Consider the following 26,097-nt stretch of genomic DNA (forward strand, 5'->3'; position numbering starts at 1 on the left):
TGTCATTTCGCTTGACTTTAGCACTTCCGAATCACACCCAAAGAAAAACTGGATCAAGAAATATAAACTAAACCGAAAATATTAATCTTTTATTAGTACATTTTTGATAAAAAAAAAAAAAATACCAAGGACACTCTGTATAACTCATTAGTACCTATTACAACGTTAATATTTCACTCGCTTGATCTTCTAAGATCTGTTCCATGGTATAAACGTGTTGGCCCCATTCATTCAATCTTGTTACCATGCTGGATATTTGGGTGCGATCTAAAACTCTGGGTTGAACCCAGGTCATATTTACGGTATTAGCAACCTGAAATATAACATTAAAATTGAAGTTTTCCCTTTTAATCTAAATACTTCACCTGATCGATGGCTCCTTTGACAAGTCCTTGGGACAGAGCTTTCATAACGAGAAGTTCGATTTCGTTGAGTGGTAATTTAGTTTCCTTGGAAATTTCATCAAATGTCAACTGCCGATTATGGGACGGTCTATTGAATGTCATCTATCAAAGTCAAAGTATTTTTGAGTGTTCTAATCATTATTTAAAATCTACATCAGAACTACCATAAAAACATACATTGTTAAAATTACTGTACACCTTGGAAATTGTTTAATCGAGAACTTTTTAAGTAATTTCCCTCCCAGCACCATATCTTGGTTTATTAGCTAATCGGCAAAGCATACCCTGAGGATGCTTGATTAAATACAGAAACAGCTTATAGATAACCCAAAATTGACTGAACGATATGAAATGGGTAAAAAAGTACTTAACTCCATATCAGTGTACTTTACTGCTAACATAAATGTCAAACCCAGAAGTACAAGGACTAACTAACAATGTTTAAACTTGTAGTTACACCAGTAAGATAGTTAAACTATGTTGCTAAGAAAAAGTCTGGTTACTACACGTAATAAACCCTGGAGATTGCAAGATCGAATGACTAGGAATTAGAAAAACCACACTAAATCCTTTTCTGCTTTTTTAGAACATCTTTTCACCAAAAGAAAAAAGACATTTGCAATGAATTTCAAATTTTTTCATTACAATAAATATGAAATTAAATTATTAGCACCCTTACATAATATGGCAATGACATCATCCTGTATGAACAATATTTTTTTTGTAATTTTTGTGAAGCACAATAAAAAATTTGCAGCCCCTTAAAATCCATGGCGCTAGGCTATAGCTTACAAGTCCTGCTGGTAAATCCTTCACTGTATATGAGAAAAGGTAAATTTCAAAAGGAAATGTTATTTTAAGTAATAAAAACATAAAAAATCGACTTTTTCATACATTTTTTCTCAATTTCTCCATTTCTTTGTATGGATTAAGAAATAAAATGAAAAAACTACATTCAATTACATTTATAAAAATTATTAAACATACGTGGTTTACAAGAACACTTAAAACCTTGAAACTATTATAAGTTTAAATTTCTTTATTCTCATTATTTTTTTCACAAAAACAAAAATTTTGGGAAAAAATTTATCGAAATCAAATGATTTTTCGATTTTCAGGAGCCAAAAGCCTTTTACATGAATGTTTAAAATCCTGAAACTAATATGTGTAAATTTTTTTATTCTCATTATTTTTTTCACTATAACAAAGTTTTGGGAATAAATTTATGGAAATCAAACAATTTACAATTTTATAAAGGTAAAAAATGAAGATACTATCAAATAACCAAATAAATTTTTAATTTATAGCATAATATTAAATTAAAACAAACTCTCACCTCCATGAGACACAACAAAGATATTTTCTGCCTCAAAAATAATTCTTCTGCGGCTAAATCAGCTATAGCTCCCCATTGTGGTTTCATGGCTTCAAATTTGTTTATATTACCAGAATTGAATGCATACAAAAGTTCCACTAACCAAGCATTTTCAGTTGATTTGAGTGATTCTAAAACCGGATGGGCGAGTAATTCGCCTAAATTATAAACGCCTTCGCCCAATAAAGCAGCCAATCCCAAAAAGAACGCATGCTGCACTTTTGCTTCAGTTGTTAAGGTTTCCAGATCTATACAACCTAAATATCTTAAAGCTGTGCGGTAATATTGAGCATGATCTCCTTGGATTCTAAAATTTATCAAAAAATAGTAAAAAAAAATATTATTTTTTGATAAATACGGACCTGTAATATTGAGACGCTAGTAAGAAAAATCTTCCGTGTACGGGGGTTACCCCGTCCGCATTATCCAAAGTAGCCTCAACCTCTTCTATTATTTTTTTTGTAGCATCTAGGTCATTCAATTTTTCAATGTATATTTGACCCGCTAATACTTTACAAAGATTTTGTGCATCAGGATTTACTTTTACTTTAGGTTCAGTCTTTTGAAGGAAAGCTATTGCGTCTTTAGGTTCTTTAAATTGTTGAACAACTACTGCAACAATTTCTACCAGAGAAAGGGGGTTGATTCTAGAAAAATAATACGCGATGCTAAATTAACACATATGACCGTGAATTTTTTATATTTGCGTGTAATAAAATTAATTTTAAGAACAAAAAATGCCTATTGAGAATAAATAACGTATATATTGAGGTTATGTTATTCTAACATGACTTACTTGTTTTCAAAACTCTGAATAAAATTTGTATAAAGTTGAATTAGATTATCGTTCTTTTGCAATTCGGGTTTTTTAATAAATGTGAGTAATTTCAGGGTAATTTGATGCCATAATCTGTAAAATACAAATACAATTAATAATAAATTTAGATGTTTTTAATATTTTTACTTTTTATTATGGAGTTCTTCCAGTTCAGCCCATTCTGAACTTAATTCTTTAGGACATTCTTGTTGTTTTTTAGATAAATAATCATTAACATTTGATTGTTGCACCGCTGTTGCAGCCATTTTTTAAATAATGACAAGACAAAAATTTTTGTGAAGTGGCCAACTTCATGGTACCAACCTAAATATATTTTCGGCCGTGACTATTCACACGAGATAAGGGCACATGGATGAAATAATAAAAAAATCCGTAGTAATTTATAAAAAAGGTTGTAATTTGGAAAAAACCGCATTGTATGTTATTTATTATTGAATTTACAAAGAAAATACTATTTAAATCTGTAGTAGTATTGAATAATTAAATATAACGTGAATTTAGATGATCGGTCATGAATACTAATTTTTCAATTTACATAGCATCAATTCAAAAATAAATGGAATACTACGGGTAATTTTTATGAATTCCCCATTTTCATAAATTACCAATGATTTTTCTATTAATACATCCATTTACATGTGCCATGTTTTTACGGGAACGTGCGAATAGTCACAGCCTATATTTTTATATATCCAAGCATATATTTTATATTATAGGAACAGGGTATAAGTTTTTCGTGCTCTGTTAGTGTCCACAAATTTATATTAAATTAAATATATTTACTAAATGGATTAGTTCATTTATTATTACTTATAATTCAATGTTTATAACACAAGCCAATCGGTTCATTGAATATGACGCTATAATTATAACCTAACCAATAGATGGTAGTCTAAGAATTCATTGAAATATCAAAAATATATGTATTGTATATTTAAATATATTATAGATGCTTGTAAGTACGAATTATTCAATTTTTATTAAATAAATTAATGTAATATTTTATTTTATGGGTTATTTTATACAAAAAATGTTATTGTCATCTATTGAGTGATAGCTGTACTAAAGTCAAGAAATATAGAAATCTATAATTTTGCCCCACCTACATATATTTGTCATTTTGACCAACGTAAGCTTAGAAACCGTTAAACGCCGCTCCCATCATATCATCACCAAAAATAGTTTGGTTACCTCGAGGAGACCTCGACCGATTTTCGTGAAGTTGTCGTGTTGGTCGCGTTAGTTGGTAAAGAGCTTGTTGTAGACATTTTAGTGAACAGTTTGTGTGATCTAAGTGTTAAAAATGGCATCGAAATCTAAAAAAGGATCGACACCGGTGGCTCCGCAGCGTCCAGCGAGCCCTTTAAGCCCCACAAGACATTCTAGATTACTAGAAAAACAAGAACTTCAAAATCTCAATGACCGTTTGGCGGGATATATAGATCGTGTCAGGTATTTAGAAACAGAAAATAATAGATTAACCAGAGAAATACAATCGACACAAGAGACTGTTACCCGAGAAGTCTCTAATATCAAATCCATGTATGATCACGAATTATCGGATGCAAGAAAGTTGTTAGACGAAACACACCGCGAAAAAGCTCGTTTAGAAATTGATGTTAAACGTATATTAGATGAAAACGAGGAGCTTAAAGCGGATTTGGCTAAGAAAAACAAGGACTTGGCTTTAGCCGAAAATTCTGCTAGGATATATGAAACGAGATGCAATGAATTACAGCTTAAAGCTAACCAAGCCACCGCTGATGCTAAAAAAGCAATTGCAGACGCCAAGGAACTTGAAAAAGAAAGAGATAAATTGAGAAAGCTTCTTGATGCTCATCGTAAACAGTTGGAGGAAGAATCTTTGGCTAGAGTCGAAGTTGAAAACGCTAATCAAAGTCTTAGAGAAGAATTATCTTTCAAGGATCAGGTAAAAATAATTGAAATTGCAATTTTTCTATAATTTGAACTCCGTTTACTGCTTTAATTGTTGAATATCTTGAAAACTATTCTGATTTAATAATTATACCAATTTTTATAATTCTAATTGTTCTGTTGGTAATTATAGGCTTGTTTCTTTGTTTTTTCATTTAAGGTACCATATTTTTAATGAGATTAAAAACGATTTAAGTTTTTTTAATCCCCTGTAGATTCATGAACTTATACCTTCCTGTTTCTCATTTTGCTCGTCCATAAAAGATGATGATTTTACCCTTACTAATTCATTTTTTGAACATATAAAGCAGGAACAATCTTTTTTTTTTGAGAAAATGTGTTCTTTTCTTGATATTTATACTTTTGTTTACATAGTTACATCATTTTTGTGTCTTAATATTTGGCTCACTTCCTAGTAACCTACTGTGTTATTTTGGAAATGTTTGAAATGTAATGCATACTGCTATTTCAGTAGATCATTGAACCAGTTTTATTTTTTTACTATTCTTTATATTTACGTGTGAAATCATTATTTTTATCTAGTTTTATGTATATAAAATTCATATTAATTTACTTTTCATTAAAAGTACTCTTGGGTAATATATGTGATGTTGATATCATATTTAAAAATAAATATGAATAAATTGTGGGTCTTTGCACCATTCTATTGACAAGATTTTCTAATAGTTCACCTTGAATTTTAATCAGCGTTTTTGGATTTATTCATTTGTGTCAAATAAATAGGAATATGTTAATTTCGGAATTAAATACCACATTACTAATGATTTTCACATTTTAAACAAAAAATATCAACTATTATTATTTCATTTTCTCCAATCAAAATTTGGTAATTCAATAAGTGAATGTTATTATTTATTTATTTGCTTGGTTCTGGTACATCTTGGTATCCCCAGATTCTTTTTAACTGCTTTTCTCCATTGCTCTTTTCTGTACAATAATTTTGTTTATTGTGTATAATGTCCGTACAAATCTAAAATTTTTTAGTCTCGATGATGTTTTTTCAAAGAAAAAAATAGCCTAAGGTTTATTCTAAAAACTGCAAGGATAGGAGTTTCAAGATTCCATGGGAATTACCCAATTATAGATTTGGCAATATATAATTTTGATATTTATCAATAAGTTTTACACTACATTGATTTAAATGATTTTTATATATAAAAGTGGAAGTTATGTAAACAGATCACTGTGGAGTTTAAATTTAAGAACAAGACTTTACCAATTTGCCTTTTTGTTTTATAAAATTATATATACCTTGACCTGATTGTAAATTTCATTACTCTTAATCTGATCCCGATATATTTTATGAAAATAATGATCTACCAACTCGAGACTGAGATCTAAAAATACAATACCCCAAGAGAATCTATAAATTCCTGTCGAATCACATGCTGTTTACTGTCGCGAAAAAAAATATTTATTATAGGTTGTCATGACATAACCCCCTCAGTTGAATTAGGTTACGGGGTCAAGTATACCGCCTGAATTTGTAGGATTTCTCTACATTGCTACTGAATATATTTTTTTAAAATTATAGAATCTCGTTATACAAAAAAAATCCACACAAAATTGTAGTTTATTAAATAAAAAGTGAAATGTTTTCTGGCTAGAAAGTTGCATGGGAAGATTCGTTAGTTTTAAAAGTAAAAAAGGTCAAGGGCTAGTTGCTTATCGAGTCCTATGTGTTCTTTTATAAACAGTAATTTCTTGATAGATGATTGTATCCTTTGGAAACATGCCGTTTTTATTTATATGATTTTGTTGAGCAGCTGATAATGAAACTTCTGTTGTAAAAAATCTACCTAGAATATACCAGAAAGGTCTAAAAATGATCGTGAATTATTTAATAAGCTTTAAATTAAGTCTAGACTGTTCTAGATACTTCCAACAATTTCGAGAATGATCTGGAAAGCTATAGAATTTATTTAAATATCTTATATATTAAAAAAATTGATGATTTCCATTCCGAGTCCGTTCAGGCGTTCTACCCAACCGATTTGCTTAATTTTTTTTTTAATGAAAGGTATTGATGCACAGATCACACATTGATGCACAGCCATCAACCATCGGATTTTATCTAATTTTCATCATTCTCAAGTTATACTCAAATGCGATTTTCCCCTGTACATTACTTATGGGAGTTTTTCACATACACACTTTCTATCCTCAATATCTCAGGTTCTATTCAAGATAGAGACTTCGTTTTGGTTTAAGAACACTTGCTGAAACACCTTCTTTCTTTTGAGTTTTTGAACACTTGAATCTGTTGAGTTGGAGAGGAGCTAGGCGCGGACATTCAATGTGGAGTTATGGATTTTGTAGGTTTTTGGCAATTTTTCTACATTCAAAGATCTATATCTCAGGTTCTAATATTCTATTCTATTCTATTATAATGATTTCTGATACTTATTTAATGGATTCGATGCGAGCGAAGCCGCGGGTAAAAGCTAGTTGCTTTTTAAATGAATATGATTTCAGAGGGTCTAGACTGTTTTAGATACTTCTAAACATTCCAAAACAGTCTAAAAAGCAACAAAATGTAATTGAAATGTTGTTTTTTCATGAAAATAAATCCAATCTATCTAGAATATACCAGAAACGTCTACAAATGATCGAGAATTATTTAGAAAGCTTTCAGCTGAGTTTAGGGAATTCTAAATTGGTAAAAAATAATTTTAATTTGTCCTAGATGGTTCTAATAATTTGTATGATGATCTAAAAAGTTTCAGGATGTATTCAAACGTTGTTTATTATATAAATTTGATCCTAGAGGTTCTAGACTGTTTTAGATACTTCTAAATATTTGGTCAGTGATCTAATAAGCTTAAAAATGTAATTGAAATGTTGTTTATTGAATGAAAATGAATCTGGTCTATTTAGAATATACTAAATATGTCTAAAAATGATCGAGAATTATCTAGAAAGCTTCAAACTGAGTTCTAATATTTTAAATTGAGTCTAGACTGTTCTATTTGATTCCAACAATTTCGAGAATTATCTGGAAACCTACAAAATGTATTTAAACACAGTTATAGTATAGTTTTTATTTATATTATTTCTTTAAGCAATTTTTAGTGAAATTTATGTTATAAGATTCAATTTTCCTTTGTTTAGTTTTATTTATTATGAAGAAATGGGTGAAGGTAAATAAAATACCCTTTCTGGGTTTCACGCAACGTAGATATTGATCAGATCTAAAAATAGATATGATGTAAAAGTAGCACCAAATATAGATTTATTCATAGTAATACTTCAAAAGTAAAAGTTCAATATTATCATTAAAAAGTAATTGGATTAAATTAAAAAAATAAAAAAATTAATAAAAAAAATAATATTTTTGTTTTCTAAAAATATATTCGTTAAAAGTAGTGGTGATGTAAACATCTGAAAATAAAGATACGAATCAAAATTCAAGGATTCACGAAAACGAAATTATGACATCATTTTATACAGTATTTTTGAAGTCAATTGAAATATTTCTATTTATACCTAATTACAGTACAAGATGTCTGCACAGAATGAACGCGAACATGACGCTGATTCGCTAGTAAACATAACCTTAAAAATGCATGTATGTAAAGGTGACACAAATGTAAACGGTCTTTGCATTATTTATAATGTATTATATACACTACCGGTCAAAAGTTTTCGCCCACACCATAATCTAATAAGTAAATGTCAAAAATTTCTCTTTTATCTTTTCAAGCGAAGGTAGAATCCATGCTTTACAAACCAAAAATAATAGTGACCGTTATTTGTTTACTTTATACGAGGGCATGTTCATATTTTGTCGATGATTGCGATAAAGTTGAAATTTCAAGTACAAACTCATTCTGGCGATCGTCAATAGTTCACACCGTCAAGTGTAGATGTCATTCACATAATGGAAAATATTATGTTATGGAGTCATGTTTCTATTCTAGTATCGAGTAACGGCATTCCCTGCGTGATACGCATTATCTGTTCTCTGTCAGACAATTTAACGACATCTCGGTTCATCTCTCGTAGTGCACCGATGTTTAAAAATAAAAAAATCGTGAGATTGAACATGAAATCGTGAGATTTGGCATCCTTGCGCTCGGCTGATTCTGTCGTGTGTATACCGTACCTTAACTCGAGCTTGTACGAACACGGGCATTGCCATTGTGTGCATTATCAAGGTTTCTTAACGAGTCGAAGCTTGGTTTATGCAGCCAAAATTGAAGATTTAACATCACATTAAATTACTTGTTGAAAGACACTGAAATAGTACTTGTAGTTCATAAAGAAAATTAACAGTAATTTAAAATTAAACCAAGACTTTTAAATTCCTTAATTTTGTGAGGTTATGTGCACAGAATACGTCAGGTGAGTCTGTATTGCTGGTATTGTTTTGTTTACAACATCCTCGTTTTTAGTTTTGGAAAAATTATTCGTGTTATTACGCCGATTTCCGCAGTGGTATTTTAGCATTGTCTTTTCCGTCAAGAAAGTTTAGTTTGACATTTACGAATATCCACATCATGTCATGTTCGCGTTAATTCTGTGTACCGTTTTAATTTTTTCAAAATCGTCTTCAAATAAATTTGCTTGATGCTTGTAGGTTTACCAACAACAGTTGACAGAAACTCGTACTCGTCGCCAGGTAGAAATCAGTGAAATAGATGGCCGTCTCGCCGAAAAATACGAAGCTAAATTACAAGATGCTTTACAGGATCTCCGTGACCAATACGAGTCGCAAATGGCGAATAATCGCGCCGAAATCGAATTACTTTATGAGCAAAAAATTAAGAATTTGCAAAACGCCAATGATAGACATCAATCGGCCTCATCAGGTGCTCTCGACGAATTGAGACAGACCAGATCTAGACTCGATACTCTAACTTCGAGAATTACCGATTTGGAAAATCAAAACGCCGGTCTGGCAGCGAGAGCTAGAGATTTGGAAAAATTATTGGAGGTATATTTATGAAACGTCCCGATTTGAAACTAAATTTTAACCTAATTTCGTGTTACAGAACGAACGTATGCGTCACGTTGAAGATCTAGCTCTGTTAGAAAGAGAACTGAACAGACTCAGGGAAGAAATGGCTACTCAATTACAGGAATACCAAGATCTCATGGACATTAAAGTCTCACTCGATTTAGAAATTGCAGCTTACCGCAAACTTCTTGAATCCGAAGAAGCTCGTCTCAATATCACCCCATCAGGTGGTGAGTATTTAACATTCGTAAAAAAATAATCCTTCTAACTTATCTAATATATTCCAGGTTCCGATATTCACGAGGCATCACATCGCACTCAACGCAGTTCCTCTCAACGTCGCACTCCTGTTAGATTCGGTTCTAAAAGGAAGCGAACACTTTTAGAAGAGAGCCAAGAATCCAGTTTATCTGATTACAGCGTTAACAGTTCGTCGAAAGGGGACATAGAAGTCGTTGACGTCGATCCTGACGGTCAATTTGTCAAGTTGCACAATAAGAGCAACCAAGAAATAGCCCTAGGAGGATGGCAAGTCATTAGACGGGCAGGAGACGAAGAAACCACTTACAAATTTCACAGGTAAGGATCAGAATGGTAAATGTTGAAATGTTGATTTTGTGTTTTTTATTCCTTTGTAGGTCACTGAAATTGGAAGGTAACGGATACGTAACCATATGGAGTTCGGATTTGAACAAGGACCATGAACCTCCGAATAATGTAGTGATGAGGGGTCAAAAATGGGTTGTGAGCGACAATATGACCACAACAGTATTGAATAACAATGGAGAAGAAGTTGCTATTTCCGAAAGGTAATTTGGTTTTACTGGAAATGTTTTTACAATGCCAGTATTTTATGCAATATATTTGAGTTTTTTCTCAACTATACATCCCTGGGATGAAATTAATTGCTGGTGTTTAGGTTTTGTGAAGGAAATAGTCAAAGAAGTCTTTTAGTTTGTACCAAGAACGGTTACCAAATCATCTGTTGAAGATATCTTGGTGAAAATGGATTATTCAAACAATTCAATGTAAATTTTGGACAAACCGCAATCTGCAAATGGGAGAAAACATTCTTGATACCTTGGAAGAACATCCAGGGAGATGTTTTCCTCTTGTGAAATGGAAGTTTCAAAAGATGTGGTCCCCAGGGCAACTTCCACATCTTATTGTAAAGGAAAGAAAGGTTTTCCAATTATCTGATATCGAATTATGAGATTTTTGCTAGAATTGAAAGAAATTTTGGTGAAAATGGAAGGTTCAGACATCTTAATGTGAGCTGGGGGCTACCCACAATCTGAAAATGGAAGAAAACAATCCAGATACCTTAAAAGAACATCCTGGAAGGAGTTTTGAAAGATGTGACTCACAAGGTCATTAAAGAGCAACTATCACCTTCAAATTAATAAAATCTACCAATAAGATATAACATTACCAAAATTAATTAATGACTCTTTTAGCTTATCTTAATGACCTTCTACCTTCTCCACTAACATTCCCCATGAATTCCCCATTATCTGCAGTTATCCATTTTTTATGATCAATTATCCCAACCAATCCACATAATTGACCCCAGCCTTATGGACTTATTTTTCTGTAATGTACTCACCCTTAATCATTTGTATAGATTTCCATATTTATAACTTTTCATCCCTTTTGAGAAGTAGCAATTAATCATTCATCAATTAAAAATGATTCCAAAGGGTCTAGACTGTTCTTGATACTTCTAAACATTTCAAGAATGATCTAAAAAGCAACAAAATGTAATTGAAATGTATTTTATTAAATGAAAATGAATCCGATCTATATACCAGAAACATCCAAAAATTATCGAGAATCATTTGAAAAGTTTTTGACTGAGTTTAGGGAGTTTTAAATTGGTAAAAAATGATTTTAAATTATTCTAGACAGTTCCAACAATTTAGATAATGATCTAAAAAGCTTAAGGATTTATTCAATTGCTGTTTATTATATAAACTTGATCCTAAAGGGTCTAGATTCTCTTAGATACTTCTTAACATTTTGAGAATGATCTAAAAAGTTTCAAAATATAGTTTATTAGATTTAAGCGTACCTAATATAACTAGAATATTCCAGAAAGATCTAAAGTTGTGTTTTAATCACAAAAATTGAATTTTCTTATCATTTTATTGAAAATTTTTCCTAATTTTAGAGTAAAGAGACAAATATCCAACGCACACTTGAGACACAGGGAAATGGCTGGTGGTTACCTTTCAGAAGAACTCCATCATCAACAAGGAGATCCACAAGCCGACGAAAGATGCAGGCTTATGTGAAACGTGGCCCTAAATCATTAACATACACACACATTTCTTTTTTTTAATTAAAGTTAAGGTTTAGAAATAGACAGAATTAAGATGCGTTCGTTCTGCCATTTGATTTTTTTTAAATTGGTTTAATTTCGATGTAGGCGGAAATAACGATAACTTTGTTCTGTTATTGACAAAAAAAACTATTTTTTCATTATATACTTTAAAAGGGTTTCTATTTTTTATGATATTTTGACCCGATATTTTTTTTTTATTATATAAAGAGTTGTACCTACAATATTTGTACCATTTATCGATTAAATTTATTACTCCCTATACTTTTCAGTTGAGATTTTTTGAGTTATTCACCATCTCAATTTATTTTTTTTAAACCTAGCGTTCCTTTATTATTTTTTATACAATTAGATCCTTATTTTTGTTATATGGGTGCTAAAATATATCTTGAAATAAGAGACTAGATTTTTCGTCATCGAAGATTGTAATCGATCGATATTCATCACACTTTTTGACTATTTTACACTTTTTAAAATCACTACTCACATTTCAAAGTGTTTTCTAGGATCAGGAGCAATTCCAAATGAAGTTTTCCTAAGTCCACAGCTGTTTTTATAAGATCAAGAACTTTTTTTGTATTTGTAAGTGATTCTGATTGAATTTATTGAAGTTTTTCATGTTATACAATTTTTTTTTATTTATATCCACAATAATTTATCATCTTTCAGTATAATTCAAAAGTGTGGAGATTTATTTATTACCATTACCACCAACCGAAGCTCATTTATTAGTAACAACAATTTTTAAAATATAATTTCTACTCACCCTGTATATATGTATTTCATTTTAAAAAAATAAGGTTTAAGTACATTTGAACTACTATCTTAGTCTTTTTGACCGAAATAATAATACCCGTTTTATATATAAATCTGATGGTACATTTGAACTACTCATATCAGATTAAATGATATTGTATTTTTTAGTCAAAATATCTTGAATTATGTCTTAGGATGAATTTATGACACATATTTATACATTTGTTTCAGTTATTTTTGTAAAAATGACATTTAAATCAAGTAGAAATGTATATTTAGTTGGCAAAACATCTTTTTTGTGCACGCATTTGAACTACTCCAAAACTCCAGATCAATGACAATATTGGCGTTTTTAGGGAAAATATTCTTGAATAATAGGAACTACTGTCCTGGGAGAGCCTTATAACACATATTTATACATTTGTCTCATTTATTTTTGTCAAAATGACATTTAAATCAAGTGGAAATCTATATTTACTTGGCAAAACATCTTTTTTCTACGACCGTGCGTTTTAACCCACTTTCCCGCACGCATTTTAGTTTTGAAAGTGTCACTTTCCCGCACGCATTTTAGTTTTGAAAGTGTCACTTTCCCGCATTAGTGCGGGAAAGTAAAATTATACAAATTTTGACCTTATTAGATAGTTTTTTACTTCGGAGGTTGTAAGTATTGTTACTACAGGTAAATAAATATTTACGAAATATTCCATCAAATAAAATTTAAACCTTTTCTAGCTTTTTGTAGCATTTTTAATTTTTTGAAAATATAAAATAATAAAGATATCTTTTATATAACTTTGTACATTTTTCAAAGGAGTGTCAAATCACCCGGATTTGATATCAGTTGCTATGACAACCCAGGCGTGTAATTGTTACTAAAACGTCAAAGTTGTTCAAAACGTCTTGGAAGTGACCGAAATAAGTACAATCTTCTAAATTAAACCACATTAAACCAAATAACTCCACTGGACCGGCAATTCTTATTAGTCTACAGAATGCAACAAATTAGGTTTGCAATATTAATATTTAGTAGTTTTTAGTTTTGTATATTATTATGTTTGTTGGGATAAAATAATTTTTGAAAAATGGGTCGTTGTATATACGGTCGTAGAAAAAATAATGATGACCGCTTGCCCGAATTCCGCTCCGCGTCGTTCGGGACAACTGCAGTCGCGTGCGGGAAAGTATCACTTTCCGCACTTGTTAACTATTTTGTACTTTTGTACAAAATATTCTGTCACAAAGATTTTTGGACATTGACCGAGGTGGTGTATAGAAAGCTTTAAGTACATTTGAACTACTTTAATGCTCCAGCATTTAAGATTAATGACTTTGTATCACAGACATTTTTGGACATCAAACGAAATATTAGAAATAGGGTTGATGGATTATAGGAAGTTTAGGTGCATTTGAACTATTTCAACTATTCATGTATAATTATAACAATATTGATTTTTTAATTAAAATATGAGACTTAGTTGAAAGTCATATTGAACTACTGCAATCACTTTGGTGGGTTAATAATCTTAAATCACAATATTTTTTGCTCATTTCAACAAATTCCATTCAAAATGTCTTCCTGCATCACAAACCGTTTATTATTATATTTTAATATACAGTGATACAGTGTGATTCTAAAATCGATTAAATACAATAAAATGTGCCATATATATATATATATGTATATATATATATATATATATATATATATATATATATATATATATATGTACAGGGTGATATATCATATTCAATATTTTCCATCTCTTGTTTCAAAATTTTTTTTTTTATTGAAAAAATTGAGATTTTTGTCAATATTTTATTTTTTGTAATAAAAAGAAATAAATAGTGTATTTGAGTGAATCTTTTCAGGGGATTCCATAAAAAGAAAGATTATGTTGCAAAAAAGTATTTATAGACTTTTATATATATATTTTTATTTTATATAATTATTGAACCGTTCTAGTACAACAAACGCATTTTTTGGCAGTCAGTTCCTAAAGTATTAATAAAACCGTAGAATATATCTCGTTATGGTGATTAAGTGGTGTATCAAGAGATTGAGGTAGCAGAAGTGTTTCAGTTTTTATCATCAGTAAAGTTGGAAAAGAATAACCCAAAATCGCTTATTTTGTAAAAAAATCAATTCATTTATGAATTAAAATACTATAGGCAATTTTGGATGAACAGACTATAATTATTTCTCTTCAATTATTTGTCACGTTGAATTTAAGTGAACAAAGTTACTATTATTTTTTACGATTATTTTTTGTATTATTATAATTTTGTAATAAAAAAATGGTCTAGTTTAGAAAAAATAGTTAAAAGATATATATGTTGGTTTGCAGCTAAAAAGATTTTTGTAAATTAAAAACATTCTGTTCATTTTTATCTAAATATTTTAATTTAAGATAAATATTTTTTTCAAAATAAATTAGACATTTAGTGAAGAAAAGTAGAAACTGTTCATTACCTGTTACAATGAATTTTTTTGTTTAAAATTTTATTAAAAAAAGTTTAGCATCGAAAAAAATAGTGAAACCTCAAGTCGAGTAATTTTTTTTCTAATACTACTTGTATACGTTGGTATTTTGAGATAATCACTTATTAGTAACTGAAAAGGGCTTTTTGAATAATCCTTTATATTATCCCAATCTTTCTATTTAAATATTAGGATTTGAGATAAATATGAGAAAATAGGCCATTTTGGATGAACGGACTATAATTATCTTTCATAATTGGTTGTGACTGTCAATTTAAGCTTAGAATACTGCCAGGTATTAAAAAATAGAAAAACATCAAGTAGGGCCCTAATTTTTTTGCAAAATCGCTTGTAAACGTTGGTTTTTGAAAACATTATTTATAAATGACTAAAAAGGTCAGTTTCAACAAAAAATCCTCCATATTATCTTAGTTTTTCTGATTAAATATTAGGATTTGAGATAAATATGAGAAAATAAGGCATTTTTGAATAAACAGACTATAATTATCTTTCATAATTGGTTACAACGGTTAATTTAAGTGTAGAATATTGTTAGGCATTAAAAAATATTGTCTAGGGCCCTGATTATCTTTCCGAAATCGCTTGTAAACGTTGTTTTTTTAAAAAAATTACTCATAAGTGACTAAAAAAGTCAGTTCAACAAAAAATCTTTCAATTTTTATATTCAAATATTACAATTGAAGACACATTCAAGAAATGGGCCAGTTTGGATAAACGGATTATAATCATCTTTCATAATTGTTACCAACGTTGAGTTTAAGTATAGAATAGCGTGAGGAATTAATAAAATATCGAATAGGCCCTTAATTTTTTTTTGAAAACCGCTTGCAAACTTTTTTTTTTTGGGAAAATTATATATAAGCAAATATAAATATTCGTTTTAATTAAAAATCCTTTATATTATGCTAGTTTTTTCATTTAAATAGTACAATTAGAAATAAATTAAAAAAATAGGCCATTTTGGATGAAAGGACTATAATTATTTTTCATAATTGCAAGGAACGATGAATTGAAATGAATAATACTGTATAGCATCTATTAGAGCCTTAATATTCTTTCTAAAACTACTCATATTCATTGGTTTTTACAAAAATTTTACATTTTGAAAACAAAGCTTCTTTATATTTCATTAATTATTGTTAAAAAATACCTTAAATTAAAATTTTATTCAAAACAAAGTTCTGCACTAAAAAAGTTTTTTCATCTTTTATATAAAAAAACGGGCATTTTTGGATGAACGGACTATAAATATAAGTTGACATTCGAATAATTCCTTTATTTCGTCATTTTACTGAAATTATTTAAAAAAAAATGAACAACATTGAGAAAAAAAATTTTTCTATTAATTATTAAAAATTTGTATAGTGCGATTTTAGATGAACAGATTATTATTATATCTTCCATTATTGTTTGTAAGTTTAAATCCATTATTGTCAAATAATTTTTTCCCAAAAAATTGTCTTACTATCAAGAAAAAATTGAAAAACACCAAGGTGTGTCTTTTTTTGCAAAACAACTTTAATATTTTTAAAAAAATTACTCACAATCACTTGAGAAGGTCATTTTGAATCAAAGTTTTTTCATATTATTCTAATTTTCCACATGGATATAATATGGGCAGTTTTTGATGAACGGACTATAATTATTTAAAAATATTTGTAGTACGTTCGATTAATGTAAAAATAAGCATTAAAATATCATTAAAATACAAAAATTTTGTTAAAAAAATGTCGGTCACCAAGAAAAAAATTGTATTTTGAAACTACAGAGGTAAAACGAAACGTAATTGAAAATTAACTTAATTTAAAATTCTTCGAGATATAACCACGTTTTATTCGAAAAAAATCTAGGAAATGACTTTTTCTTTATATAAATTTTGTATTTTGTGTTTTCGGCATTTTTTTTCTCTTAAGAAAACACTTTTTTTGGTATAGGTTTAAGTATAACATATACTGTAACGCTTCTTATTTTGTATGTGTTCAATAAATTCTATTAAAATATTTCGTTCGTTTTTTGTTGTGCCTTATTTCATATTTCATTTTACGTTACTTAGATTATAGGAAATCAAAACGTGTAGTAGTTTAGTTTCAATCTATGTAATTTTTCGTGTTTTCCACAAATAAATATATTTTCTTCACAGTTTTCGTTTTATTTGTTACCCAAACTTCTATTTTCAGACACAATCGTGCTTCTCACATCATGGTAAATGTAATTTTCCACACAAAGTACAGGGCAATACAATAGTTTAATCCACTGACGTGCAAAAAATGTATGTAATTATTACAATTAGGAATGGGACATTTCAGAGTATAACTGGAAATTTGTTTGGAAAACTGTCCAAAACACAGAAAAAATTGAAAAACATCAAGTTTAGCCTCAATTTTTTTTTGTAAAACCACTTGTAATCATTGGTTTTTATAAAAATCACGTATTGGCAACTTGATAAGGCCGTTTCAAAGCAAAGTTGTTTATCATTATTCTAATTATTTATGTACATATTAAAATTTGAAATAAATATTGTCTAAAAAAGAAATGGGACATTTAGGATGAACAGACTATAATTATCTCTCATAATTTTTTTCTAATGTTTAAATTGAGTAAACCACATCGTTAATTTGGAAAAATTTCATTGGATTACGGGAAATTTGTTTGGAAAACTATCTAAAATACAGAAAAAATTGAAAAAACCAAGCTCGACCTCAATTTTATTTGTAAAACCACATGTAACCATTGGTTTTCACAAAAATCAGCTATAAGCAACTGATAAGGCTGTTTCAAAACAGAATTGTTCCATATTATTCTAATTATTTATGTCAATATTAAAATTTAAAGTACATATTATCTGAAAAAGAAATGGGGCATATGGGATGAACAGACTATAATAATCTCTCATAATTTTTTTCTAATGTTTAAATTGAGTAAACTACATCATTATTTATGGAAAATTTCATTGGATAACTGGAAATTTGTTCGGAAAACTGTCCAAAATACAGAAAAAATTGAAAAAAAACAAGTTTGACCTCAATTTTTTTTGTAAAACCACTTGTAAACATTGGTTTTTATAAAAATCAGGTATAAGCAACTGATAAGGCTGTTTCAAAACAGAATTGTTCCATATTATTCTAATTATTTATGTCAATATTAAAATTTAAAGTACATATTATCTAAAAAAGAAATGGGACATTTGGGATGAACAGACTATAATTATCTCTCATAATTTTCTTGTAACTTTTAAATTGTATGAAGAACATCATTGTTTATAGAGAATTTCATTGAAAAACTGGAAATATGTTTGAAAACCTGTCCTAAGTATAGTCAAAATTGAAAAAAATCAAGTTGGACTTCAATTTTATTTGAAAAACCACTTGTATCCATTAGTTTATACAAAAATCACTTTAAATCAACAAAGGCCGTTTCAAATCAAAGTTGTTTCATATAGTTCTAATTATTAACATTCACTGTCATGACCATTGATTTATCTAGTTATGAATCCAGAATTGCTTTCAAAACTTCCATTCGATTTTTCTTCAAAAACAGTTAGAAAATTGAAGAATTTACTTAAATTTACACAGTCCTACTAATTAAGAATTCTACATCAACAATTTGATGGGAGAAACATTTCATCCAAATCACACACAATAACTTCTAACAAGACATTTTTTTTGTATATTATTTGGGGCCTTTCCACGATCGCGAACTTGGCCAGTCCCGTCCTGTAGAAGTCATAGTATTAATGCCTAAAATGTTGTTAAATTGCACTTCATTCTATCTGTGGTAATTGGAGAGCATAATACAAGTATAAGTGGAAGATTTACGTTTTATTAAGGGCATGCACATGAAATTAGTATGAGTATAGGCTTTATATAACGTCTTATTTTAGTTATTTTCCAATATAAAAGAGCCACACTGTATAAATAATAACAATGGATATTTAAATACATTTATTCATACTTAACCAATATACATTTTTCTACTTTGTTTTTTATTTATGTTATGCGTCTAACCAACCTCGTTGAAACGCTTCTTGTAACAAGAAACATAACCTATTTTTCGCAATTTCCGGAACGTCTTCCACTGGAATATTCCTTATATTAAATTGATCGAAGTGTTGACCTTTTTGAGCAGTTATTACCGTTAATAACATAAACACGCATTGGAATATCGGCGAATACGACCCTTTTCTCAACGCTTCTTGAAATTTTTCGTAATTATGTTCCCGTTTCAAACACTGCAGTTTATCTAAATTCAAGCTCAATTCATCATAATAAAAACGAATCAACGTGTCGAAATTGTTTTTTAAGCACGTCAACTCAACACTGGTAACAAGGAAGAAGATTAAATCGCAAATACAAGAATTTGTTTCCACCATTTGGAAATCGAGAAAGACACTTTTTATAGCAGTTCCATCATTGTGTTTTAATAGTATGTTGTTAGTCCATAGATCGCAGTGAACCAGCGTTTCGAAATCGTCGGTGACTTTCGCTCCCCATATGCGTTTCGGATTCTCTTCGAGCATTTTTTGAAGCTTTGCAGCGAATATTTTATATTTCGGTTGAATGTATTCATAATTTTTGTACATCGTTATTATTTTTTCCATGAGAAGTGAAGTTTGAAGTGGTCCGGCACATGTATTCGAAATTAAACCAGTGCAATGTTTTTTAATTTGGGTTTCGTATTGTTGGGGGTTCAGTAGTCTCATCGCTAGTGGTATCGCATGAAATTTCGCTAAATCGTTCAGTATTAGTTTAGTGGCGTTTAAATCAAATCCAACATGTCGATCTCCAGATTTGAATCCTTAAAAAAACAAATATATAATACATTAAAATATAAGAAACAAGTTTTATCTATGAACAGATGGTAGTATAGGGAAGAAAATAATCGGTAACGTTGCCAAGTTATTAATATTTCTGTTGTTTATAATACAAATTGATTTATACGAGGTGAGGTAGATACATCTACCATACGTAGAGATAGATTCTCTAGGGAAGGAAATCATGTGGTTACTAACAAATGTCAGTTCTTCTTTTTTATGACTTGTCAAGTTGATCATAACCTTTAATTAGCTATAGAAATTCCAGGATCGTCTTGGGAAAAATCAACAACGTTGACAAGTTATAATTATTACTGTTTGAGTTATATACTAAAATACTTGTTATACATATACAAAGCTAAGACGAAATATCTTCAGATATCAATTATATGAAACACAAAGTTGTGTATATCATTTGTTATACAGTGTGTACATAAATTAACGTCACTTTCAAATAATACGAATTCTTGTTAGATTTACATAAAAACAAATAATTCGCACCATTTGTATAAGTCGATTATTAATATACAGGGTGACCTCTATTTAAAAATAACCTATTAACATATTTTTAACAACGTTTGCCTTTCTTAATTGGCGCGAAACGTGTTAATAGTGAAATATGTATTGAATTTATGAATTGAATAGATAAATACTCAACATTGAAGAGCTATAGCGAAGCTTTATATACGAGGAGTATCCGATTAATACTTATTTTACAAAAGAATAACAAACATTTAGGAAAAGTGTCGATTTACTCGATATACTCGAATCATTAAAGCTCCAACTTCTTTAACTTATCTGAAAAATACGTTTTCTCAAAGTAGAGCTCAGTAACGACAATGACAACTTTACTAGACTCTAATTTCAGCGAGAAGAGCCGGTGCGTGAACTCGATGAACAATCAGTTCATTCTTTTTCGTCCTAATGAGGCCATTATTTCTTTAATCTCTAGTCGAAATGATGGCCTTTCTCTTGGACACTTTTCTAGAATCATATTTCGTCGACGTAGAAACTTTGCTTTGAAGGAATCACGCGATCAAAATGTACTACACGCGCTGAGACTAATTTATCGTATAACCTTCGTATAATTAAAGCTATTAGTAATTAAAAAGCTACTTAAAGACATTTACGAACCTTCTGAGGTCAAATCTTCTAGAATTAAAAGTCCGTTTTGATCAGGTAGATCAGTTCCATTCAAATTCAATCTACCAGCGATGAATTTCGGAAAAAAATTCGACACCGGTAACGAGTGCTTTTTTTCAAAATCTTGTATAGCTGGGAGTATTTGTTTATAGAATAAATATTCATTTTTGGTTAACTTTGCTGTACTTCCATCGGCTATCAAAGGATTTTCGATAGTTAATTTAGCAATTAAATATTTATTTTCTTCCTCTTCAGTTGTATTGTTTCTCAGTGTAAGATGAATTCTAAGTATATCACTCATATAATTTTCGCCAACGCTTAGTAAATTGGACGCTTTAACGCCTTTTATTGTTCTATTACTACCAATATGATCGCTGATAAGTTCGTCGAAATTTAGTATTTTCTCCATATCATTGATTAAATCACAAACACTTTTGGTTTTTATACGCCTTATAAATTTCTATTTCGTAACGTCTATATAGAACAAACAATTCATACTATTCTTATCAGTTGCATTTAGATTACCGCTTATCTATTGTTAGAAATTATTTCAAATTCCAATTATATAATCGCGAAAGATGATTACCTTTAACAAGCATTTTGTTTGAAAAGGTTCCCAATAACTTTGAGTCCACGACGAATACTGCGTATAAACTAATTTATGTAATAGTCCGGGGAAGTAAGTTTATAAAGAGAAAATTAAAAAAAAAGTAGGGGTGACAATCACTTTCCTAAATTTCTGACCAGCTCGCAAGCACTTTTGAAACCACTAAAATTCGATGGTATTTTTGCTTATAACTTTTTCTAACGTACTCGCACAAAAAATCGTAAAGATCAAATTCATAGGATATTTTATGCCCTACACGAGGACGGAAGCCGCTTCGTGAAACGAATATTGTTTCGGTTTGAAATTTAACAAAAAAATGAAAATATTTGTATCGAGATCAAAACATAGGGGCCGGAAGCGGCCCGTGGGCCGTATCTTTGACATGAATGTCTTAGATGTCACTATATACGTCGTATGAATTATATTTAATTTATTGGCGAACGTTATTGTTGATAGTGTTGTTATTTTTTGAGAAAATTAACTTTTGATACTTCAAAAATCAGGTGAAACTTCCGAATTTTTTGAAACCACTAAAATTCGATGGTATTTTTGCTTATAACTTTTTCTAACGTACTCGCACAAAAAATCGTAAATATCAAATTCATAGGATATTTTGTGCCCTACACGAGGACGGAAACCGATTCGTGAAACGAAAATTGTTTCGGTTTGAAATTTAATAAAAAATGAAAATATTTGTATCGAGATCAAAACATAGGGGCCGGAAGCGGCCCGTGGGCCGTATCTTTGACATGAATGTCTTAGATGTCACTATATACGTCGTATGAATTATATTTAATTTATTGGCGAACGTTATTGTTGATAGTATTGTTATTTTTTGAGAAAATTAACTTTTGATACTTCAAAAATCAGGTGAAACTTCCGAATTTTTTGAAACCACTAAAATTCGATGGTATTTTTGCTTATAACTTTTTCTAACGTACTCGCACAAAAAAATCGTAAATATCAAATTCATAGGATATTTTGTGCCCTACACGAGGACGGAAATCGATTCGTGAAACGAAAATTGTTTCGGTTTGAAATTTAACAAAGAATGAAAATATTTGTATCGAGATCAAAACATAGGGGCCGGAAGCGGCCCGTGGGCCGTATCTTTGACATGAATGTCTTAGATGTCACTATATACGTCGTATGAATTATATTTACTTTATTGGCGAACGTTATTGTTGATAGTGTTGTTATTTTTTGAGAAAATTAACTTTTGATACTTCAAAAATCAGCTGAAACTTCCGAATTTTTTGAAACCACTAAAATTCGATGGTATTTTTGCTTATAACTTTTTCTAACGTACTCGCACAAAAAAATCGTAAATATCAAATTCATAGGATATTTTGTGCCCTACACGAGGACGGAAACCGATTCGTGAAACGAAAATTGTTTCGGTTTGAAATTTAATAAAAAATGAAAATAGTTGTATCGATATCAAAACATAGGGGCCGGAAGCGGCCCGTGGGCCGTATCTTTGACATGAATGTCTTAGATGTCACTATATACGTCGTATGAATTATATTTAATTTATTGGCGAACGTTATTGTTGATAGTGTTGTTATTTTTTAAGAAAATTAACTTTTGATACTTCAAAAATCAGGTGAAACTTCCGAATTTTTTCGTCTTATTATCAAAAGTGACATAAGTTCGATTGATAGTTGAGTAATCGAATAGAATATGGAATATGGTTCTAATCGATAGAGTTGTTGGTCATACGCTTCCAAGAGGTCTGTAGTCTCCCAAACTTCAAAAAAATGTGGATTCTTCTACTTAACAGAATTCGTACGTCGCAGTTTTTGCTAAACCTAAATTCTTTAAGCGTCCATTGATGCCTTACCCTTCCCCTTAGTCTCCATGTGATACTCAGTTGTAAATACTTCTACAAATCCTTTCCCTGGTCTGATGTTTGTCAAAAATTCTTTACTAGTATGCCGAAAAAGCATCCGAAGACCTCCAGGTACTGTTCTATCCTCAACCACGTTTCGCTTTCTGCTTTGAATGTGTTTCTTCGGACCTCTACTGCAAAGAGCATGATCGAATTCACTACATTCAGCGGCTGCTTCTTGGTTAAACAATTATAGTTATAGGGTCATCCTATATATACCATTAGAGTGGTAAGTATCTTTCTGTTTAAGGTTCTAGCAAATATTTAATAATAATTAATCTTAATGGATGTTTATTTTTGTTATGATATTTTAGTTAAATAATATATCATCGCGAACGTCATTGAGATATTCTAATTAAATACTATTTAAAATTCAAGAGATCTTAGTAGATATTAAGTTAGATTTTGCATTTGAAATGATTATTATCAAATTTTTGCTATTCATTGTTTAATATTCACATAAAATAAACTTTTTGTACCATTTCAACGTAATTTGATAATAGTAGGCACTAAATTCTTAGGAATGATTAAGACATGATAAGAAACGCATTTATTTTTTTTAAAAAGCTTTCAATAAAGCTACCAATTATTTTATAGCGAAAATTCAAGATAGAGTTTGAAATTTCGACTTTTATCTTAAAGAATACCGTCTACAAAAAGGTCACGCCGGGTTTTGGGAGATTCTAACTAAGATCCTTTCATTACCAGAAAATATGGATCAGTTTCAAGCTGTTTTCTCAAAGTACGACATGTTTTGGTTCGATCCTCTTTCTGAGCGTCATCCAGAATCCGAGGAATAAACTTTGCAGCAAACTTGCATTTGGAACAAATTTTCTGATATTTAACGATTTTTGTCTTAAACTTATCGATTTTTATTTCGATTTCAACGATATTTTTCTAAATTATTTTGATTTACAAAATTATGTCGAAAATTCTTTGAGATTTATCGATTATTTTGAATTTATCGTGTTTTTTCCAATTTTTGAATATTTGAATAATATTTTTCAAAATTCTTACAAATATATCGATTTTTTTGTATCTAAAAATTTATTTTGAAAACTTTTCGATATCTATTGATTTTCATTATTGATTTTTCAATTTTTTCAAAACTCTTTAATATCTATAGATTTGCGTCACGAATTGATCGAGTTTTTCGAAATTTTTTAATGTTTATCGATTTTTAGAAAATCTTTGATATTTATCGGTTTTTGACTTATATTAATCGATTGCTTCAAAATTCTCACAAATTATTTCAACGATTTTTTTCCAAATTATTTTGATTTTCACAAATATTTCGAAAATTCTTTGAGTTTTATCATTGATTATTTCAAATATATGAGTTTTTTCCAATTTCCAAATATTTTTCAAAATTCTTACAAATTTATCGATTTTTTTTGTATCTAAACAATTATTTTAAAAAATTTTCGCTATCTATTGATTTTCATTTATCAATTTTTTCAAAATTCCTTAATTTCTATAGATTTTCGTCATGAATTGATCGATTTTTTCGAAATTCTTTGAGATTTATCGTCGATTATTTTAAATTTATGGATTTTTTTTTCAATTTTCAAATATTTAAATATTATTTTTCAAAATTCTTACAAAGATATCGACTTTCTGTATCTAAGCAGGTTTTTTGGAAAATTTTTGATATCTATTGATTTTTATTATTAATTTATGAATTTTTTCAAAATTCTGTTCATCGATTTTTTTAACTCAATTAATCGATTTTTTCTAAATTATTTGATGTTTATCGATTTTTTTGTATTTAAACAATTATTTTGGAATATTTTCGATATCTATTGATTTTCTTTATTAATTTATCAATTTTTTCCAAATTCTTTAATATTTATAGATTTTCGTCGTGAATTCATCGATTTTTTCGAAATTCTTTGATGTTTATCAATTTTTATCTCAATTAATCGGTTTTTCCGAAATTCTTCGATATTTATCGCTTTTTGACTTAAATTAATCGATTTTTTCAAAATTCTCACAAATTTATAGATTTTTGTTTCGATTTCAACGTTTTTTTAAAAAATATGTTGATTTACAGAATTATTTGGATAATTCTTTGAGTTTTATCGTTGATTATTTTAAATTTATGAATTTTTTTCCAATTTTCAAGTATTTATATAATATTTTTCAAAATTCTTACAAATATATCGATTTTTTTGTATCTAAATAATTATTTTGGAAAATTTTCGATATCTATTGATTTTATTTTCTTTATTAATTTATCAATTTTTTCCAAATTCTTTAATATTTATAGATTTTCATCGTGAATTTATCGATTTTCTTAAAATTCTTTGATGTTTAACGATTTTTATCTCAATTAATCGGTTTTTCCGAAATTCTTCGATATTTATCGTTTTTTGACTTAAATTGTTCGATTTTTTCAAAATTCTCACAAATTTATCGATTTTTTTGTATCTAAACCATTATTTTGTTGTGAATTGATCGATTTTTTCGAAATACTTTGATGTTTATCGATTTTTGACTTAAATTAATCGATT

The 26,097-nt window shown here is 29.3% G+C and overlaps 3 protein-coding genes across 3 annotated transcripts; 1 reads left to right on the forward strand and 2 right to left on the reverse strand.

Annotated features, from left to right (window-relative positions):
* Positions 1 to 75: 75 nt before the first annotated feature.
* LOC130447049 (26S proteasome non-ATPase regulatory subunit 13) lies at positions 76 to 2,895 on the reverse strand. The gene is made up of 6 exons (XM_056783671.1): positions 2,744 to 2,895; positions 2,576 to 2,689; positions 2,142 to 2,426; positions 1,741 to 2,086; positions 366 to 506; positions 76 to 313 (listed from the first exon to the last, which is right to left on the reverse strand). The coding sequence occupies exons 1-6, from the start codon at positions 2,860 to 2,862 to the stop codon at positions 158 to 160; spliced, it is 1,161 nt and encodes a 386-aa protein (XP_056639649.1). The 5' UTR covers positions 2,863 to 2,895; the 3' UTR covers positions 76 to 157.
* An 839-nt stretch (positions 2,896 to 3,734) lies between these two features.
* LOC130447050 (lamin Dm0-like) lies at positions 3,735 to 12,138 on the forward strand. Its single transcript, XM_056783674.1, has 6 exons — positions 3,735 to 4,547; positions 9,153 to 9,509; positions 9,568 to 9,763; positions 9,821 to 10,112; positions 10,172 to 10,342; positions 11,704 to 12,138. The coding sequence occupies exons 1-6, from the start codon at positions 3,921 to 3,923 to the stop codon at positions 11,825 to 11,827; spliced, it is 1,767 nt and encodes a 588-aa protein (XP_056639652.1). The 5' UTR covers positions 3,735 to 3,920; the 3' UTR covers positions 11,828 to 12,138.
* Positions 12,139 to 18,947: 6,809 nt separating this feature from the next.
* Positions 18,948 to 21,618, reverse strand: LOC130447051 (uncharacterized). Its single transcript, XM_056783675.1, has 2 exons — positions 21,078 to 21,618; positions 18,948 to 19,927 (listed from the first exon to the last, which is right to left on the reverse strand). Exons 1-2 carry the CDS (start codon positions 21,493 to 21,495, stop codon positions 19,125 to 19,127), a joined length of 1,221 nt encoding a protein of 406 aa, XP_056639653.1. The 5' UTR covers positions 21,496 to 21,618; the 3' UTR covers positions 18,948 to 19,124.
* Between the last annotated feature and the right edge of the window lie 4,479 nt (positions 21,619 to 26,097).

The sequence above is a fragment of the Diorhabda sublineata genome, chromosome 7, assembly GCF_026230105.1.
Source record: "Diorhabda sublineata isolate icDioSubl1.1 chromosome 7, icDioSubl1.1, whole genome shotgun sequence".
NCBI lineage: Eukaryota > Metazoa > Arthropoda > Insecta > Coleoptera > Chrysomelidae > Diorhabda > Diorhabda sublineata.

Coding starts and splice junctions, on each gene's coding strand:
- LOC130447049 (XM_056783671.1), bottom strand. CDS start 2,862: ATGGCTGCAACAGCGGTGCAACAATCAAATGTTAATGATTATTTATCT. Junction 507..1,740: donor CTTTGTTGTGTCTCATGGAG/GTGAGAGTTTGT, acceptor TGACTTTGATAG/ATGACATTCAATAGACCGTC. Junction 314..365: donor TCAAAGGAGCCATCGATCAG/GTGAAGTATTTA, acceptor GTTATATTTCAG/GTTGCTAATACCGTAAATAT.
- LOC130447051 (XM_056783675.1), bottom strand. CDS start 21,495: ATGGAGAAAATACTAAATTTCGACGAACTTATCAGCGATCATATTGGT. Junction 19,928..21,077: donor AGAAGATTTGACCTCAGAAG/GTTCGTAAATGT, acceptor TGTTTTTTTAAG/GATTCAAATCTGGAGATCGA.
- LOC130447050 (XM_056783674.1), top strand. CDS start 3,921: ATGGCATCGAAATCTAAAAAAGGATCGACACCGGTGGCTCCGCAGCGT. Junction 9,510..9,567: donor ATTTGGAAAAATTATTGGAG/GTATATTTATGA, acceptor TTCGTGTTACAG/AACGAACGTATGCGTCACGT. Junction 10,343..11,703: donor GAAGTTGCTATTTCCGAAAG/GTAATTTGGTTT, acceptor TCCTAATTTTAG/AGTAAAGAGACAAATATCCA.